General features: G+C 41.9%; 2 protein-coding genes across 4 annotated transcripts; one reads left to right on the forward strand and one right to left on the reverse strand.

Annotated features, from left to right (window-relative positions):
* The first annotated feature begins 764 nt into the window (after window positions 1–764).
* On the forward strand, window positions 765–14,657 carry TRAPPC6B (trafficking protein particle complex subunit 6B). 3 transcript variants are annotated; one of them, XM_008269516.4, is made up of 6 exons: window positions 765–1,223; window positions 4,800–4,867; window positions 5,566–5,719; window positions 7,012–7,095; window positions 12,115–12,208; window positions 13,549–14,657. In XM_008269516.4, the coding sequence occupies exons 1-6, from the start codon at window positions 1,143–1,145 to the stop codon at window positions 13,578–13,580; spliced, it is 513 nt and encodes a 170-aa protein (XP_008267738.1). In that variant the 5' UTR covers window positions 765–1,142; the 3' UTR covers window positions 13,581–14,657. The 3 variants fall into 3 exon arrangements, with proteins under 3 accessions (XP_008267738.1, XP_002718202.1, XP_008267739.1); XM_002718156.5 differs by having other exon boundaries at window positions 800–1,223; window positions 5,602–5,719; XM_008269517.4 differs by lacking the exon at window positions 765–1,223 and adding an exon at window positions 2,035–2,126.
* On the reverse strand, window positions 8,449–9,334 carry LOC100338677 (large ribosomal subunit protein uL15-like). Its single transcript, XM_051822184.2, has one exon. It carries the CDS (start codon window positions 9,293–9,295, stop codon window positions 8,849–8,851), a length of 447 nt encoding a protein of 148 aa, XP_051678144.1. The 5' UTR covers window positions 9,296–9,334; the 3' UTR covers window positions 8,449–8,848.
* Window positions 14,658–19,737: the final 5,080 nt, after the last annotated feature.

The raw sequence follows: 19,737 nt of genomic DNA on the forward strand, positions 1-19,737 counted from the left end.
ATGGGTTTCTTTAGCATCTCCTGTTTTCTCCAGAGTCCTCCTTTAGTATGGCTGGTAATTATTTTGGTGATTGCCACCCCCTCAAGATGCCTTGCCATAAGTGCTCTGTTGACCACTGTAGTCTGCATATCCCTGTCCATATCCATAGTTCCCATAGTTATACCCAGTATAATCATATCCGCCATAGCCATTATAGTTTTGATCACCACCATAGGCACTATTATAATTTCCATATCCTTGATCATAATAGTTATTAAATCCTTGGTTCCAGTTCTGGCCCTGACTTCGGCCACGACCCCTAGTATCTTCTGATTAATTTGTATGTTCTGCTTCAGGTATTTCATCTTGTTTTTTGTTTGTTTACTTGGTTTGTTTTGTTTTCTCACTTCATGCCTTTAGTCCCTTGCACTCCACTTCCAGTAAACTTCCTGGTGGCCAAAATGTCCCTACACCTGTTTGCGTACCTGGGCTTAATTCAATATACACCTGGACACTATCTCAATATATCTAAATTTCACCGCCTGAAAATTGATGATTTATTTACTCTTTCTACAGCTTTTCATATTGAAGAACACAGAATAGGAACCAAAAGCTTTTAATGAAGCCAGCAGGAATTCTTGTTACCTTTTCTAACTTTTATAGCTGATTAACACAGGGATGGCAGCAACGCCACCCTGTCTTCTTAAATCCTCTACGTACCCACCCCGGACATCTCGGGGGAGGAGCTTTGCTCCTCTCAGCACTGGCCGTGAACCCGGGCGGGAGAGGAACTCCGTGACCATAGAGCTGGCGGAATGCCGGGCTAGAGGGGACCGGAAGTCGCTTCTTCGCCCCCCGCCTAGGGGCTGGGTCGGGTCTCCGCGGGCTGGGTCTGGTTCCCACCGCTTGTCAGGCTGGTTCGGCTCCGGGGCTTCCTAGCCCGGGGAGTGGGCTTGCCCTAGTGTTGGGCTCGTCCCCGTACGGACCTCGCGCGGGTACCTGCCTTCGAGAAGCGGAGAGAATTCCTGTGTCTCCTAGCAACCCGGCGCCGGGCTGCCGGCTGAGGGAGCAGGGCTCGGGCCGAGTCGTTCAGACAAGGGCCGGAACCTCCGGGCCGGCCCGAACGGGAGCCGAAACCCGGAGCTTAGAAGGATAAGCAAGCAATGGCGGACGAGGCGTTGTTTTTGCTGCTCCATAACGAGATGGTGTCTGGAGTGTACAAGTCCGCGGAGCAGGGGGAGGTGGTGAGTGCTGCCGCACGCCTTGGCACCGGTTGTTTCACCTCCATTCTTTGCCTCAACCCTGTGCCGTCGCCACCCGGCATCCCTCCGGGTGTAAACTGTCCCAGCGCCAGGCATCCTGAACCTGTCGGCCGTCTACTCTGACACCTTTACCTTCCATCCTTTTCTCTTTGGTGTCTGTGTGTGTGTGTGTGTGAGTTTTTTTTTTTTTTTTTTTTTTTTTGCAGTTCCCCCGTTTGTCGTGCAAGTCACAGATTTTTTTTTTCTTCTAATGTTCCTACCGTGATTTATGGCAGAGCTGATTTTCGCACCCCTAGTGAATTTTGCCAGCACTCTGCAGCACTTCAGAGCCTCCCACTGGGCAAACCTGTCCCGGCCTGAGAACCCTATCCCGTCCTTCCCCGTTCCAGATCCTCGGTACCACTGCACACAACTCGAAGGCAGAAGCGTTAATGAGATGTGGGGTCATAGCAAAGGAAATACGGAGGTGTTAACGATACTTAGGAAAATAGGATTTAAATACAGAAAATATTCAGCACCCACAATTTCAGAGCTAGTTGTAAGAGCTAAGGATAAAGTAGTGCGTGAAACAATGGATCCATCCTTGTGAGAGAGACTTCTGATACGTGAAGTTCTCCTGCACGCCTTGTTTCTTTCAGAAGACGAGAGTAAAGACGCGTTTGGGGCCTAACACTTCGCTGGCTAAGTCAGATTAAATGCCTGCTCTACAGCCTTTGGGGGTGTGATTTAATGAGAAAGGAGTTGTGTATTAGGTATGAGGTATAGAATCACAGAGATGTCACGGATTTTAGAACTGGGATATTCCAGTCATGGTCAAGTCAGGAACCCTTTCTGTAATGCTGCTGATGAAGAGGGCTGGAGGCTGGGTGAGGGGGAATAGGACAGGTATCCTAGATAAGGTTAAAGACATAAAGTATGAGAGAGGTGGATTTACTGAAATATGATTGAGCGTTTCATTTTGACTGTGTTGAATGGAGAGTAAAAAGAATTGAGAGCTATCGTTAGAAACAGCTTTATATAATTAAATAATTGGGGCCTTCTCAGTGGAACAGGGGAAGGGGAGTGATGTGGCCCATTTGAATTATAGAAAGATGATTCAGTGTTTGGGTTAGAGAGGGTTGATTCTTGTAGTAACATCCATTGTTGCAGGAGTCACAGCAGGTTAGGTTTGAATTAAGACAGGGATACAACTTGAGAGGTAGGAGACAGAATCTATAGGCCTTGAGTAAGTGTGGGAGTGAGAGTAGAAAGAGTCTCAGAAATGAAGCAGATTTGATTATACATTTTTTTAAATTTATTTTTATTTTATTTGAAGGACAGAGAGACAGAGATAGCTTCCATCTACTGGTTCACTCACCAGTGCCCATAACAGCTGGCTGGGCCTGGCCAAAGCCAGGAGTCTGGAACTCAATCCTAGCTTCCCACATGGGCGACAGAGACCCACGTATTTGAGCCATTATAGGCTATTCCCTTCCTGCCCTATCCTGCCGCCCCACCCCAACCCCCCAACCCCCAGTCTGCCAAAGTATGCAGGAGGTTGGAATTAGAAGCAGAGCTAGGACTTGGACCTGGACACTCTGACAAGGGAGGCTGGGAATTTCAAGTGGTGTTCCAACTGCTGTGCCAAACGTCTGCCCCAAATACAGATTTAAATATGCTTCATATGAGTGCTTTGTGAGACCTTTCAATGGCTATGTCCAGTAAAGTGTATACTAGAAGTACAGTTTGATTTGGCGCAGCCCATAATTGGAATGTGTGGTTCGTTAGAAAAAAGTTCTGCAAATAGTGAAGCCTGTGGTTTATTTCTTGCTGGAAATCAGATGAGCCTCAGAATATACAAAATCGCTGCTTTCTTGGAACTGTGTTCTAGTAGAGGGTAGGGATAAGTGAACATGAGTGATGTAAAATATTAAACCTATGTTAAATGGTGAAAGAAGTTCTTTTTCTTTTTTTTAAAAAAATATTTATTTGAAAGGTGGAATTATAGAGAGGGAAAGAGAGAGAGTCCATCAGTTGGTTCACTCTCCAACTGGCCACAACAGGCCGAAACCAGGAGGCTGGAACTCCATTTGGGTCTCCTACATGGGTGACAGCAGCCCAAGTACTTGGGCCATCTTCTGCTGCTTTCCTGGGTGCATTAGTAGGGGACTGGATCAGAAGTGGAGCATGTGAGACTCAAATTGGCACTCATACAGCATGCCGTTGTTGCAGATTGCAGCTTAACCCACTAAGCCACAGTGTCAGCCCCAGAAAGACGTTCCACAGAGAAAAATTAAACAGAGAAGTGGCATAGGGCATCAGAAGTTACTTCCAGAAGGCTTAATAAAACACAGATACTGGCCCCCACACCTAGAGTTTCTGACTCAGTAGATTGGGGGTGGGGCTAGTGAATTTGCATTTTTAGCAAGTTCTCATGAGATGCTGATATTGCTGGTCTGGGGGCACAGGAGGATAGAGTTGCTGAAGGGAGATGATGCTGTGGTTTTAGCGATATGTTTAAAATGGGCTTCATCGAGTTGGTGACTTGAGAGCAAAGACTTCTAGGAACTAATAAAGTTGGTCATATCACTATCTGGACGAAGAGCTGCCATTGTAAAGGCCCTAAAATTGTACTGTTGCTGGCATGTTTAAGGGTCAGCAAGAAGACCAGAGCAGATTGATCTGAATGAGTGTGAAGAGTAGAAGGTTCAGGCCAGAGGGTTCAGGCCAGAGAGGTATGGGTTCTGGATTGTGTAGAGCTTTGCAGATCAGCTGTAGGAATTTAGAAGTGTTCAGCATGGAGATACTAAGATTGGCTCTTCATAGGAAGAGCAAAGCAATGGCATGATTCAAGAAGTGGTATGGTCATCAATCAAGGCACACTGAGAACCAAGGAGCTTAGATGACTTTAGCAGACATTTTAAAGTATAGAACTATTGAACTTAATGAGAACATAAAGGTAGTGACTGATGGAAGTGAATCAAAGGTGATACCAGGTTTTATAAGGTAGGAGAAGGACTGGCACTGTGCTGTAGCAGGTAAAGCTGCTGCCTTGGGGTGCCAGCATCCTATATGGGAGTTGGTTCAGTACCTGCTGCTCCATTTCCTATCCAGCTCCCTGTTAATGCACCTGGGAAAACAGCAGAAGATGGCCCAAGTAGGGCCCCTGCACTCACGTGGGAGACCAAATGAAGCTTTTGGCTCCTGGCTTTGGCCCGGCCCAGCCCTGGCTGTTGTGGCCATTTGGGGAGTGAACCAGCAGATGGAAGATCTCTCTCTCTGTCTTTCTCTGTGTGTGTCTGCCTCTCCTTCTCTGTAATTCTGACTTTCAAATAAATAAATCTTGAGGAAAAAAAAGGTAGGAGAGAACAATGGAGAAGCCTCTAAGAAGAGTAATTGTAAGTGACAGATAAGTAATTTTATTGAGAAAATTGAAGGATGTCTTGTAAAACACTTTCTATTAAAATGTTTCAGTTACAAATATGAATGATTACATTAATATTTAGCCAGTATTTTAAAAGTTTTTGAGTGCTAATATCTGGCTTTCCAAACTTATTTCACAACTTATTTCTTATTTAGGAAAATGGACGGTGTATAACTAAGCTGGAAAACATGGGGTTTCGAGTAGGACAAGGATTGATAGAAAGGTGAGCAGTATGGATTTGAAAATTTTCTTCCAGGTAGGTTATGAACAAAGGTGATCCATTTCAAACGATTGCATAAACTCTGGGATAGTACAGTTTGAATTCCTGAATTTTAATTCTTGTCTGTACTTTAATTCATAGATAGAAATTTCTTTCTAGGCCTGATTCTGTTTTAATTTAGTTATTAAAATATTATGTTTTAATATCTGATGATAATATATTTTTATCCAGATTTTTTCTCCTGAAAAGTATTGAAACAGTTATCTAAAGTCTCATTGCATTTTCTACTTGAGATCTATTAGGTCCTTTAAAAAATTCCTGAATGTAATTTTGTTTAAGTGTATAGGGGTGGAAATTAGATTCAATGTTTATGTATTTAATAATATTCTTACTTGTAGATCAGTTCTTTTTAGTATTCCTTTCTCACTGTGTGACTAGTTAAATTATTATACTTTGTACGTTACCATGATCATGATCAGTTCTTTATTTTGATGTGCTAGTTCTTTATTTTGATGTACCTGAAATTTTGGATAGATTGTTGGACTGATAAACTCTTAATTTTAGGCCCCATACTTAATAGAATGGAGCGTGAATCCATTGAGAGGGGGATCTATTTTACTTCATGATTATCAAGAAATGTTCAGTGTTATTCTGACATTTAAAAGTTAGTTAATAATTTGCCCTTTTTGCTTCCTTTGGAGGAAAAACACTGTATTACTTTTAGCTGATCTTTTTAGGTTTACAAAAGATACCGCGAGATTCAAGGATGAGTTAGACATCATGAAGTTCATTTGTAAAGATTTTTGGACTACAGTATTCAAGAAACAAATTGACAATTTAAGGACAAATCATCAGGTATTTAGATATACGAAGGCCTCTTTTAAAAGTTATTTAACTTAATATAAATGTCTTGTTTTAGTAATTCAGTTATTTAAAACAAAATAATTTCTGATCAACTCTGGAATGTTTCTTAAGGTTATTAGTTTTTTCTTTAGTAGGGTAGAGTGAATAAAGATGAAAATTGTTTCTTTCTTCCAGTTATATAAGTGATGTTAAGCTTTAAAAAGTAGCAAATGTCAGAATGATATTGGTTTTAGGATTTGATTTCTTAGTTATTTATACTTAGTAAGTAGTGGTAATATGGGGAGTCATCAGTATATCTCACATTTATGCCTTTAGATTAATTACTAAAGTCTAATTTACAGAGCATATTTAACTCAGTTAACTATTATTGCTGTCATATTTCCTCTTCTTAAAATGTTTTGTTACTATAAAATTAGATTACATAGAAAACTATGCATTTGATAATTGATTTGACTTTATAAACCTCTAATACTTCCAGTGGATTTGGCATCTTAGGTATAATACATGAAAATAACTTGTCTGTTACTACCATTATAATTCATGTTTTCATACACTAGCACCAACCTTAGTATGAAATTACTTCAAATGGTAATGGGAAACAGTGACTCTGTTTATTGACTTTTTGACATAATTTCATATGAACATGTATTATGATTCCTTTGCACAAGACTGAGATCTTATTATAAGGGTGAGGTCTGTGTCCTATGCATCTTGGTGTCTTCAGTGTATTAAAACATTCACGAATATTAGTACTGTGAAATAATGAAGTTGCAGCTCTAACCTAAATATTGCAAAACTTCATCCTTTAAAGAAGATTTGACTAATGGAAAGAAGAATTTTAAGTAATTTCAGAAAACTCTTAAGTTGTTTCATGGGGATAATTTTTTAAAAGATTTTTATTTATTTATTTGAGAGGTAGAGTTACAGACAGTGAGAGGGAGAGACAGAGAGAAAGGTCTTCCTTCCGTTGGTTCACTCCCTAAATAGTTGCAACAACCGGAGCTGCACTGAACTGAAGCCAGGAGCCAGCTGCTTTTTCCTGGTCTCCCATGCAGGTGCAGGGGCCCAAGCACTTAGGCCATCTTCTGCTACTTTCCCAGGCCACAGCAGAGAGCTGGATTGGAAGAGGAGCAGCTGGTACTATAACCTATGCCCATATGGGATGCCAGCGCCATAGGCAGAGGATTAACCTACTGCGCCACGGCACCGGCCCCAAGGGGATAAGATAATTTTTAAAGACGACAAATTATGTTGATTTGGATGTTTTTTCTATTTTGGAACAGGGCATCTATGTGCTTCAGGACAACAAATTTCGTTTGCTTACTCAGATGTCTGCAGGAAAACAGTATTTGGAACACGCATCCAAGGTATTTCATGTAAAATAAGATTTGGGTTTTCTATTAAAAACAGAGGGAAAAATACAACACCAATTACAATAGACTCTTGAATTAAAAATAGGTTTAAAAATTTCTTATTTATTTGTTTTCTATAAAGCAGGAGACATGTCTGTCATGTTACAATAATTTGTACTAAATTGTAGGTAAATGGACTTACAGTAACCAGTTAAAGAAACACTACAGTGTAATGCCACTATAATGTAGATTTATGATAGATTTTTGAAAACAACGTAGCTATATTGGTAAGCGTATTCCAATTTACAAAACTGACATTAGCTGTACAAAATTATTCACCTCATATAAATTAAAATGTTTTAAATTAATTTTTGTTTCTAAGAATACATGTTTTCTGTTAGGTATATCTATATTGCTTGGCTTTATGTAGTTTTTTGTTTTTTAATTTCAAGTAGGAATCAATTACTAGATAAGAAAATTGACAAGTTTTTTTAAAGGTTTATTTTATTTATTTGAAAGACAGAGTTATAGGGAGAAGTAGAGTCACAGAGAGAGAATTCTTCCATCTGGTGGTTCACTCCCCAAATGGCCGCAATGGCCAGAGCTGAGCCAGTCTGAAGACAGGAGCCAAGAGCTTCTTCTGGGTCTCTCATGTGAATGCAGGGACCCAAGGACTTAGGCCATCCTCTGCTGCTTTCCCAGGCACATTAGCAAGGAGCTGGATCAGAAGTGGAGCAGCCAGGACTCAAACCAGCACCCATTAGGGATGCTGGCACTGCAGGCTGGGCCCTTAACCCGCTGCACCACAGCACCAGCCCTCAGACAGATTTTAATCTAAGGGTTCCTTTGAAGTGATTAAGCTATCTGGGCAAATGTAAGCTACTATTTATCTGTAAAAATTCATTTATACTTAAATTATCTAACAGAATGACAGTATATAGTGGTAAGATCATAGATTTGGCGACTAAATAAATCTAGCTTTTAAGCTAAGCTCTATAATTAATGGATTTGTGACATTAAGCTACCTAATTCTTTTGGACCTTTCTTTTTTCCCATTAAAATAACTTAGTGCTTTATACATAAAAGATGCTTATTAAACTATTATTACATTATTACAGCTATAAAATATCAATAAAATTAGCCAAGAAATGGGCATGATACTTTGTTTTTATAATTCACTAATACACAATTGCTTTTTTTCCTGTGTTTTGGGGTTGTCCAGGCTCTAATTAAATTTTTGTAGTTAATATATAATTTTTTTTTCACTTTATTACCCCTTCTAATATTTCTGAGTCTCACCTGTTTGGTTTCTTCAGTTGTGGAAAGAGTGAAAGAGTAAGATGGAATGCTTCAGTGCTTTTTTTTTTTTTTTTTTTTTTTTTTTTTTGACAGGCAGAGTTAGACAGTGAGAGAAACAGAGAAAGGTCTTCCTTCCGCTGGTTCACCCCCCAAATGGCCGCCATGGCTGGCGTGCTGCGCCGATCTGAAGCCAGGAACCAGGTGCTTCCTCCTGGTCTCCCATGCGGGTGCAGGGCCCAAGCACTTGGGCCATACTCCACTGCACTCCCAGGCCATAGCAGAGGGCTGGCCTGGAAGAGGGGCAACCGGGACAGAATCAAGCGCCCCAACCGGGACTAGAACCCAGGGTGCCGGAGGATTAGCCTATTGAGCCGCGGTGCCGGCCATGATTTTTAACTATTTTGAGATTATAGATATCTTTTTTTTTTTTTTTTGAAAAGCATTTGCTAGCATTTAATGAACCGTGGCTTCAAGCCACCAGGACACAGGCTCCCCCCACGCCCTTAATCTTCTCCTCAGCTCTTCTGCTGAAGAATTTGGCCTTCATGATGACAGGCTGCTTTGGGAGCTTTCCCTTTCCCAGAGCTTTGTAATAGCCCGACCGCACCACATCAATGATAGGAGCAGCTCCAGTCTTGTTCTTGGCAGCATTTACCCGTGTCTGCTCACTGACCAATGTCCACAGCTTATCAAGGTTGACAGTTGGGCAGAAGCTCTGGTTCCTCTTTAAGTGGTAATGCCTCATGCCAACTTTCCCGAAGTAACCTGGGTGATATTTATCAAAGTTGATCCTGTGGTGATGCATGCCACCCGCATTACCTCGGCCTCCTGGGTGCTTCCGGTGCTTGCCGATGCGGCCGTGGCCGTGGCTCACGTGGCCGCGCAGTTTCCGGGTCTTCCTCAGTCTGGATGGCATGTCGGCTGCCGAGACGAAAGAGCTATAGATATCTTTTTTTAACACTTAAGATTTTATTTATTTATTTGAGAGGTAGAATTACAGACAAAGAGATGGAGAGATAGAGAGAAAGGTCTTCCATCCACTGGTTTATTCCCCAAATGACCGCAATGGCTGGAGCTGGTTCGATCCAAAGCCAGGAGCCAGGAGCTTCTTCCAGGTCTCCCACATGGGTACAGGCCTCAAACACTTGGGCCATCTACTACTGCTTTTCCAGGCTGTAGCAGAGAGCTGGATTGGAAGTGGAGCTGCTGGGATTTGAACTGGTACCCATATAGGATGTTGGCACCAAAGGTGGAATACTTAATCTACTATGCCACACGCCAGTCCCAAGATTATAGATATCTTTGAGAAGTGGAAAACCTCTCCCCATAAGTATGCACACATATGTAATTTTCATTTTTATTATTTTAAAAATATTTATTTATTTATTTATTTATTTATTTATTTATTTATTTGACAAGGCAGAGGGAGAGACAGATATAGAGATCTTTCATTTCCTTGTTCACTCCCCAAATGGTTGCAATAGCTGGGGCTGGTCCAGATCAATACTAGGAGCCAAGAACTCCATCTGGGTCTCCTATATGGATGGCAGAGGCCCACGTACCTGGTTTATCTTCCCCTGCTTTTCCAGGTGCTGTAAGCAAGGAGCTGGATGGGAAGTGAAGCAGCTGTGGCTTGAACTGGCACTCTAACATGGGATACTGGTGTAACAAGCAGTGGCTTAGCACCCTGAGCTACCGTGCCAAATCCCAAGATTTTTTTATTTTATTTTTTATTTATTTGAAAGGGAGAGATGGAAAGAAAGATATTCAATCTGCTGGTTCACTCCCCAGATGGCCACAACAGCCAGAGTTGGGCCAGCCTGAAGCAGGGAGCATTTTCCAGGTCTCCCACATGGCTAGCAGGGCCCAAACACTTAGGTTATCTTCTGCTGCTTTTCTGAGGCCATTAGCAGGGAGCTGGATGAGAAGTGGAGCAGCCAAGACATGAACTAGTGCCCATGTGAAATGCCTGAATAGCACACGGCAGCTTTACCCTCTATGCCACAATGCCGATCCAGCCCCCATGATTTTTATTTTTATGGAGTTCAGTTACTCGGTTAGAATTGTTGGAGAGGCTGGCGTTGGGGCACAGTGCGTTAAAGCCACGGCCTATAGCACTGACATATCATATGGTCTCTGGTTCAAGTCTCAGCTGCTCCACTTCCGATCTAGCTTCCTGCTAATGCTCTGGTTCAAATCTCAGCTGCTCCACTTCCGATCTAGCTTCCTGCTAATGTGCCTGGGAAAACAGAGGAAGATGGCCCAAGTCCTTGGGCCCCCGCACCCATGTGGGAGACCTAGAAGAAGCTCTTGGCTCCTGGCTTTGGATCAGCTCAGCTCTGGCCATTGTGGCTATTTGGGGAGTGAATCAGTGGGTGGAAGACCTCTCTCTCTGTGTCTCTACGTCTTTCTAATTCTTTGAAATAGATAAAATAAAGCTTTAAAATTTTTTTTGGGGGGGCAGCACTGTGGTGCAGCAGATTAAACCACCATCTGCAGTGCTGGCATCCCATACGGGTGCCAGTTCAAGTCCTGGCTGCTCCACTTACGATCCAGCTCCCTGCTATGGCCAGGGAATGAATGCAGTAGAAGATGGTCCAAGTCCTTGGGCCCCTGCACCTGCGTGGGAGACCTTGAAGAAGCTCCTGGCTTCTGGCTTTGTGTCAGCCCAGCTCTGGCTGTTTGGCCATTTGGGGAGTAAACCAGCAGATGGGAGGTATCTCTGTCTGCCTTTGCCTCTTTATCACTCTGCGTTTCAAATATATAAATAAATCTTAAAAATTAAATAAATAGGCCGGTGCTGCGGCTCACTAGGCTAATCCTCCACCTGCGGCGCCGGTACCCTAGGTTCTAGTCCCGGTTGGGGCGCTTGATTCTGTCCCGGTTGCTCCTCTTCCAGTCTAGCTCTCTGCTGTGGCCCAGGAGGGCAGTGGAAGATGGCCCAAGTGCTTGGGCCCTGCACCCGCATGGGAGACCAGGAGGAAGCACCTGGCTCCTGGCTTTAGATCAGTGCGGTGCAGCGGCCATTTCGGGGGTAAACTAGTGGAAGGAAGACCTTTCTCTCTGTCTCTGTCTCTCACTGTCTAACTCTGCCTGTCAAAAAAAATTAAATAAATAAAAATTCCTTATATTATTCATTTTTCAGTTTCCATTCTTGTCAGACTGTTTTCTGCTGTAGTTTAGTCCCTTTCCTTTTGTTGCTGACAGTTTCTCACTATCCACAGTATTGATAATTTGAACCTGATAAGTCTGTTGTAGCAGGCTCTAAGTCTTGAACAAGTTGACATTCTTGATTGTAAATACTAGAAGCCAATTCTCATTGAATGCAATATCATTAGTTAGCATATAGAGTTCATGGAAGGGCTCAGAAAACAAGCAAGAACCATGGGAGGTTTAAGTAGCCAGAGGCTGGATCACTCCACAGGGGGTGATTAGACTTCTGTGGGCAGGGTAAACAATAGATGTAGCTACTTTTGGTGCCATCAGAACTAACTCTGACCTGTTTTCGGCTTATTTTTTCACTCATTTTTGATTTAGAGTACTGGCTTAGAGCAACTAGTTGGCCAAGCTTGCCATGTGTCCATGAGCTTAAGTTGCTTAAGATGTAGAAGTCCACCTTTTATAAAAACAGCAGTGACTTATTGATAGTGTGGTTTAAGTAAATGTCATAGTTATCAGTAGCTTTACTACTTTAGTAAATCATTACTATTTTTAACAGTTTTTTTTTCCTTTTAGTATTTAGCATTTACATGTGGTTTAATCAGAGGTGGCTTGTCAAACTTGGGGATAAAAAGTATTGTAACAGCTGAAGTGTCTTCAATGCCTGCCTGTAAGTTGAATTCATATTTCTTATAAATGTGTTATTTTTCTAAGGGGGAGGAGGGTCTTTTTTTTAAACTTAGAGGAAATTAAAAATGCTAAAACTGTTTCATTTTAGTTTTAGCAGTTTAACATGTAGCATACTATACTCATATTCAATGACATTTATTTTAAAGATTTATTTAATTATTTGAAAGAGTGACTTAAACAGGGGAGGGGAGAGAGAGCGAGAGAGTGAGAGCAAGCGCTCGAGAGCATGCGTGCGCATGAGTGCTTCTGTCTGCTGGTTCACTCTCCAAATGGCCACAAGGGTTGGAACTGGGCCGGGTGGAAGCTAGGAGCCAGGGGCTTCATCCAGGTCTTCCAAATGGGCCCAAGCACTTGGGCTATCTTTTGCTGCTTTCCCAGGCGCATTAATAGGGAGCTGTATCAGAAATGAAACAGGGGCCGGCACTGTGACATAGCGGGTAAAACCACAGCCTGCAGTGCCAGAATCCCATATGGGTGTCAGTTCAAGTCCTGTCTGCTCCATTTCCGATCCAGCTCTCTGGTACGGCCTAGGAAGAAAGTAGAGGATGGCCCAAGTTCTTGGGCCCCTGCACCCACGTGGGAGACCCAGAAGAAACTCCTGGCTCCTGGCTTCAGATAGGCCTAGTTCCAGCTGTTGCAGCCAACTGGGGAGTGAATCAGTGGATGGAAGACTTCTCTCTCTCTCTCTCTCTGCCTCTCCTCTCTTTGTGTAACTCTGACTTTCAAATAAATAAATAAATCTTAAAAAAAAAAATCAAACAGCTGGCACTTGAACCGGTGTTCATGTGGGATGCTAGTGTTGCATTCTGCTGTGCCACAATGCTGGCCCTTCAATATTTTAATTAGTGATAGAAAATTCTCTAAGAAAAACTGCTAAAGAAATACAATATAAGGGAAAACTCTTAACTTTTAAAGGAAAATGCGCAGTGTTCTTTTAAGATAGCACTTTTTCCTGTGGTATTGAAAATGTATTTTTGAACAGTTATTTAGGTTATGTCTATTGTTAAAGCTAAATAAAACCAGCTACTCTTTTATCACTAAAGATCTTCCTAAAGATCTTTTTACCAGAACTATCACTAAAAAATAAAATTTACTTGAGCTTCACTATCTTTCCTTCCCAGTCATTGTGCTCATTGGTAAGGAAACACCTAAAAATGTAGGCCTCACAAAGAAACAAAGGCACTATGAAAAACTGTTTGACACAGCAAGTTTATTAATAGGAACTACTTCTTAAGTATAATATAAAATAAATGAGTAGGCTTGTTTTGTTTTCCTTGTATATAAAATCAGATAATGATTTTGTATATTTTCTTTTTTAAGGCAAATTTCAGGTGATGATACAGAAGCTGTAGAACATTGCGGAATACAAGCTTCAACAGTGTAAAGAGATAAATTATGTGTGAAGTATTCAAGTAGTATGATTTAACTACATTGTTGGACATTTGTACAGAACTGAGGGTGTATTTTATTAATCTAATACAAAACAAGTTAAAGCAGATAAAGGGACATCTACTATGACTTACACTTTACTGGAACTATTCAAAATGAAAACCTGATTTCAAATAACTAGACTCCAAGTTGTAACTCTTTATTTTAAATATTGTTGTTTGCTTAGAGTGATGTGTATTTAACCATAGATGGAAACACAAAACTCAGGGTTTGTTGAGTTAGCAAAGAAAAATATGACCAATCAGATCATTTGTGTAAGAATTAATAAATTTTGATAAAGTGGGAATATCAGTTATTTTTAAAAAATACACTAAGTTAAGCTTTTTATTGCTTATAATTTATTTGATTTTGTTTGTATAAGGATTTCATATGTGTATACATTGTATGTCTGTCTGCCTAAATTGCTTAAAACCTTAATTTCATTTTAATAACTTTCAGTCTTTGAGACCTTCATTAATATAATAAAAGTGAAGTACATGATAGTTTAAATGTTAATTTGGTGACATTAGGGCCAAAGAATATTAGGTGTGTTGGGAAGGGTGTGTTCCTGTTAGTTTTTCAACCTCCTGTGGTGCATTGGAAGTTCTGGTAAAGGTTCAAGCATCAATATTCGCTTGTCTACTCTTCTACAGTGGACAGAGGGTTAGATAATAGACTCATTCATGGGGCCTTATCCATTGACATTTACTGGACCATATCTTCTCAGTGGGTTGGGGTCAGTGTTCAGCTAGTATATCTCTTGTAGCACCTTCTCCAGCCTCCCCGCTTTCTTCTCAGTGATGATGGTTGGGATGTGTGGACTGAATCTGCAGCCTCCTGGTGACTATGAAAGGACACACATGAACGTAAAAGCCACCACCATGAAAATAGCAGGATGCAGACGGAAAGCACCTGAATTGTGCTTTAGAATAACTAATGCTGAAGCTGCTTTACCTCTGGAATTTTATTATGTAAAATATTAAATTCCTTATTTCAATCCACTTTGGCTTTTGTTTTTGTTATTTGTAGCCAAAATGAAATGTTTCTTATAGAAGCAAAAGAAAAGCAGGGTCAAGAAATACTGCAGGGGTTAAGCCACCCCAAAGCCAGAAACCTGTAACTCCATCCTGGCCTCCTGTGAGGATAACGGGCACACTTGGGCCATCTTCCACCAACCAGGACTCGAAATCCACTTCAATATGAGATGCAAACATTGCCACATGCCTACCTTGGTGCAAAAAATTTTCAAAATCCATGTATAATTTTCACATAATACACATCTTCCAAGAAATTTTCTAAGACCTTTATGTATGGGTTTCAGGATTTCTTGCACGAAAAGAAACTTTTTTTTTCTTAAAGCTTTATTTATTTGAAAGAGTGAGAGAGCAGATGAGCGAGTTCTTCCATTTGCTGGTTCACCCCCAAATGGTCACTACAGCTGGGGCTGGACTGATCCAAAGCCAGGAGCCAGGAGCCTCCTCTGGGTCTCTCCCACATCGGGGCAGGGACCCAAGTACCTGGGCCGTCTTGAACTGGTTTCCCAGGCGTACTAGCAGGAAGCTGGTTTTGTAGTGGAGCAGACAGGCACTGACTTTACCTGCTGTGTCACATTGCTGGCCCCAAAATAAACATGTTTTAATCAAAGTTTCCACAAACTTTTTTTTAAAAAGATTATGTATTTGAAAGGCAGAGTTAGAAGCAGAGAGAGAGAGAGAGAGAGAGAGAAGTCTTCCATCCGCTGGTTCACTCCCCAAATGGCTGCAATGGCAGATCTGAAGCCAGAAGCTTGGAGTTTCTTCCAGGTCTCCCACTCAGGTGCAGGAGCCCAAGGACTTGGGCCATCTTCTGCGTAGCAGGGAGCAGGATAAGAATTGGAGCAGCTAGGACTAGAACCTGTGCCCATGTGGGATGCTGGCACTGCAGGCTGCAATTTACCTGCTATGCCACAGTGCTGGCCCTTCCACAAACTTTAAAGCATCTCTCATAGATAAAGTGGAATATTTCTCAGCCTTGAAGGAAATCCTGTTATGCTTCTTCATGTATGAACTTTTAAGTACATTATGCTAAAAGAAATAAGCCAGTCACAGGACAAATACTGCATGATTTCACTTTATATGAAGTTACCTAGACAAACTTAGAAACAGAAAGTAGAATGGTGCTTGCCAGGGCAGTGGAAGGAGGAAAATGGGAATTGTATAATAGTTTAAGTAATGCAAGTTAGAAAACTTCTAGAGATGTGTTGTACAACGATGTCTATATATTTAACAATACTGGCTGTACAGTAGCAAATTTGTATTTCATGTTTATTATAATAAAATTTTAGAGGTCAGAGAGCACCATGAAATTGTTTAAATAGTGAAAAACTTGGGGGCTGGTGCTGTGAGGTAGACGGTACAGCCACCACTTGCAGTGCTGGTGTCCCATATGGGAGTTGTTTCAAGTCCCAGGTGCTCCACTTCCGATCCAGCTCTCTGCTATAGCCTGGGAGAGCAGTAGAAGAAGGTCCAAGTCCTTGGGCCCCTGCACCTGCATGGGAGACTCGGAAGAAGCTCCTGGATCCTGGCTTTGGATTGACGCAGCTCTGGCTGTTGTGGCTAAGTGGGGAGAGAACCAGCAGATGGAAGACCTCTTTCTCTGCCTATCCTCTCTGTGTAATTCTGCCTTTCAAATAAATAAATAAATCTTCAAGAAAAAATTTTTGGGGGGGTCAGCGCTGTGGTGCAGCGGGTTAACGCCCTGGCCTGAAGCGCCGGCATCCCATATGGGTGCCAGTTCGAGTCCTGGCTGCTCCACTTCCAAACCAGCTCTCTGCTATGGCCTGGGAAAGCAGTGGAAAATGGCCCAAGTCCTTGGGCCCCTGTACCCACATGGGAGACCTGGAAGAAGCTCCTGGCTTTGGATTGGTGCATCTCTGGCTATTGCAGCCATCTGGGGAGTGAACCAGCAGATGGAAGACCTCTCTCTGCCTCTCTCTGTAACTCTCTTTCAAAAAAATTTAAAAAAAATTATTAAAAATTTTTAATAAAAATCATTTAATAAAAAATTTTTATAGCTCAGACCATAAAGATAATACTTGCATTTTGAAGCTACACTTAAAATTTAAAACATTGTTTAATTCAGCAATTCCATTTCTATATAAAGTTTAAGAAAATAAATGAGTGATGAAAAACTGTATATAAGGATTTTCACTATTTGGTTATTGAATACATATGATTAAATTATGGCATTGGCATATATGGGAATTCTACAGCTGTTAAGGGTGAAAGCAGGGGCTGGCGCTGTGGCATAGTAGGTTAAGCCTCCATCTACCTCACGGGCATCCTGTATAGGTGCTAGTTCAAGTCCCGTCTGCTCTACTTCCAATCCAGCTCCCTGCTAATTCGCCTAGGAAAGCAGTGGAAGATGGTCCAAGTGCTTGGGTCCCTACACCCATGTGGGAGACCCTGAAGAAGCTTCTGGCTCCTGGCTTCAGATTGGCTCAGCTCCAGCCATTGTGGCCATTTGGTTAGTGAACCAGAGGATGGAAGGCCTCTGTCTTTCCCCTTTCTCTTAAGTCTCTCAAATTTTTATTTTTTTAGATATATTTACTTGAAGGAGTTACACAGAGAAAGAAGGAGAGGCACAGAGAGAGAGGTCTTTTTCCATCTGCTGATTCACTCCCCAGTTGGTCACAATGGCCAGAGCTGAGCTGATCCAAAGCCAAAAGCCAAGAGCTTCTTTCGGGTCTCCCACGTGGGTGCAGGGGCCCAAGGACTTGGGTCATCTTGTACTGTTTTTCCAGGCCACAGCAGAGAGCTGGATCAGAAGTGGAGCAGCCAGGACTCAAACCGGCACTCAAATGGGATGCCAACACTGCAGGCAGCAGCTTTACCCTCTACACCACCATAGTGCCGGCCCCTCAAATAAATCTTTAAAAAAAGGGTGAAAACATTTATATGGAAACATGTTAATTGGTGTATTAAGAGAAAAAAGTCTTACTAGATCCTGCATGTACACTATTTAAGTATCTGTTATGAATACATGCTTAAATTATAAAAAAAGACTGGAAAGTTATAACTATACAGACTCTGAGATTTCTGATGTTTAGCTTTCATATTATTTCTAAAACAATCCTACAGTAGATATTTTTCTACTTGAGGTTGAGAAAATATGTTAAAACCAATGGGATTTTAAAACTGGTTTTTGAAATCCTGGGATTCCACGGGGTGACCTGGACTCAGAGCTGGGTGGGGGTGATATCAACAGGGGCACCTACTATTGGTCCTTTGAAAATGTTTGCGTCTGTGGTGTAAAATGGTTTGTTTGTTTCTGTATTCCTGAAAAATATCCCTATGCCAAATTGATTCGCTATAAAAATTGTTTCATAGTTAACAATTAGAGATCCTCCAGCTTGCTAGTAAACAGGCAGAACTCCATTAAAATAATTTTTACAACTTTGTCTATTGCACTTGTAAAATTGCCTTCTTAATGTTATCTGTCTTCAAGAATTTTATTCTTTGCAAGTAGCATGTGTTAGATATATTCTCAGTTACTGTTATAGAGAAATATAAATAACAGTAGGGGTCAGCATTTTGGTGGTAGTAGGTTATGCCGCCGCCTGCAATGCCGCCATCCCATATGCACGCTAGGCAGTGGACTTGAGTCTCTGCTGCTCCACTTCCGATCCAGCTCCCTGCTAATGGGCCTGGGAAAGTAATAGAAGATGGCCCAAGTGCTTGAGCCCCTGCACCCATATGAGACCCAGAAGAAAATCTTGGCTCCTGGCTTGGTCTGGCACAGCCTCAGCCATTGTGGCCATTTGGGGAGTGAACCAGTGGATGGAAGATCTCTCTCGAGCTCTGACTTTAAAATGAATAAAAAATATTAGAAAAAATTAGTAACTGACATTTTATTATTATTATATCAATACCAAAGATATCCTCCTCCAACAGATCAGCAAAAAAATGTGAGGCTATATATACAAACTTGGGGCGTGTACTGTGGCATAGCAGGTAAAGCTGCTGGCTGCAGCACCAGCATCCCATATGGGCACCAGTTGAGGCACAGCTACTCCCCATTCTGATCCCGATCCCTGCTAATGTGCCTAGGAAAGCAGTGGAAGATGGCCCAAGTGCTTGGGCCCCTGCACCCCTGCACCCCTTGGGAGACCAGGAAGAAGCTCCTGGCTTCATATTGGCTCACCTCCACCCGTTGCGGCCATTTGGGGAGTGAACCAGCACACGAAGATCTTTTTCTTTCTCTCTGCTGCTAAATCTCCTCTGTAACTCTTTCAAATAAATAAATCTTTTATTAAAAAAAAAAGCTGGTTGATTTTAGTACAGATTGTTATCTAAGCCCTTTATGGAAGATACTCCTGGCTGTGTGCCCAATAGCCACTTTCCCCTGTTTAATAGAGGCCCATTTTTGTTATAAGTGGCACCATGCTCAGTTTAAGCACACTTTTTTTACTATTAGGGCTGGTCATGTGTCATAACTGTCAAATATGTAAGTTGAGGATTTCTTACAAAGTTTTGCTTCCCTGTTATGAGCAACAAGGAGCTGTGGCACCTTTTTTCCCCCTCATGAAATAAATGCAGATGTGACTCAGGAAATAGCCAAATTGTCAAAAACATGAAAATCACATACTAGAATTGTGGATGCAGCCCAAGCCCTTTAACATATTATAGAGCTATCATAGCATCCCAAACTACTCACACCAGAATTATATGAGGAACAAAAATAATTTTTTAAAAGAAATTATTTATTTGAAAGAGTTACACAGGCAGAGAGAGAGAGAGGTCTTCCATCTGCTGGTTCACTCCCCAATTGGCCACAATGGCCGGAGTTGCGCTGATTTGAAGCCAGGAGCAAGGAGCTTCTTCTGGGTCTCCCATGCAGGTGCAGGGGCCCAAGGATTTGGCCATCTTCCACTTCTTTCCCAGGCCATAGCAGAGCTGTATTGGAAGTGGAGCAGCCGGGACTTGAACCGGTACCCATAAGGGATGCTGGCACTGTAGGCAGTGACTTTACCTGCTACACGACAGCACCGGCCCCATTACTGTGTTTTATAGTTGTGGCCAACAGATTTAAATAAACCTGATG

The sequence above is a fragment of the Oryctolagus cuniculus genome, chromosome 12 (genome assembly GCF_964237555.1).
Source record: "Oryctolagus cuniculus chromosome 12, mOryCun1.1, whole genome shotgun sequence".
Lineage (NCBI taxonomy): Eukaryota > Metazoa > Chordata > Mammalia > Lagomorpha > Leporidae > Oryctolagus > Oryctolagus cuniculus.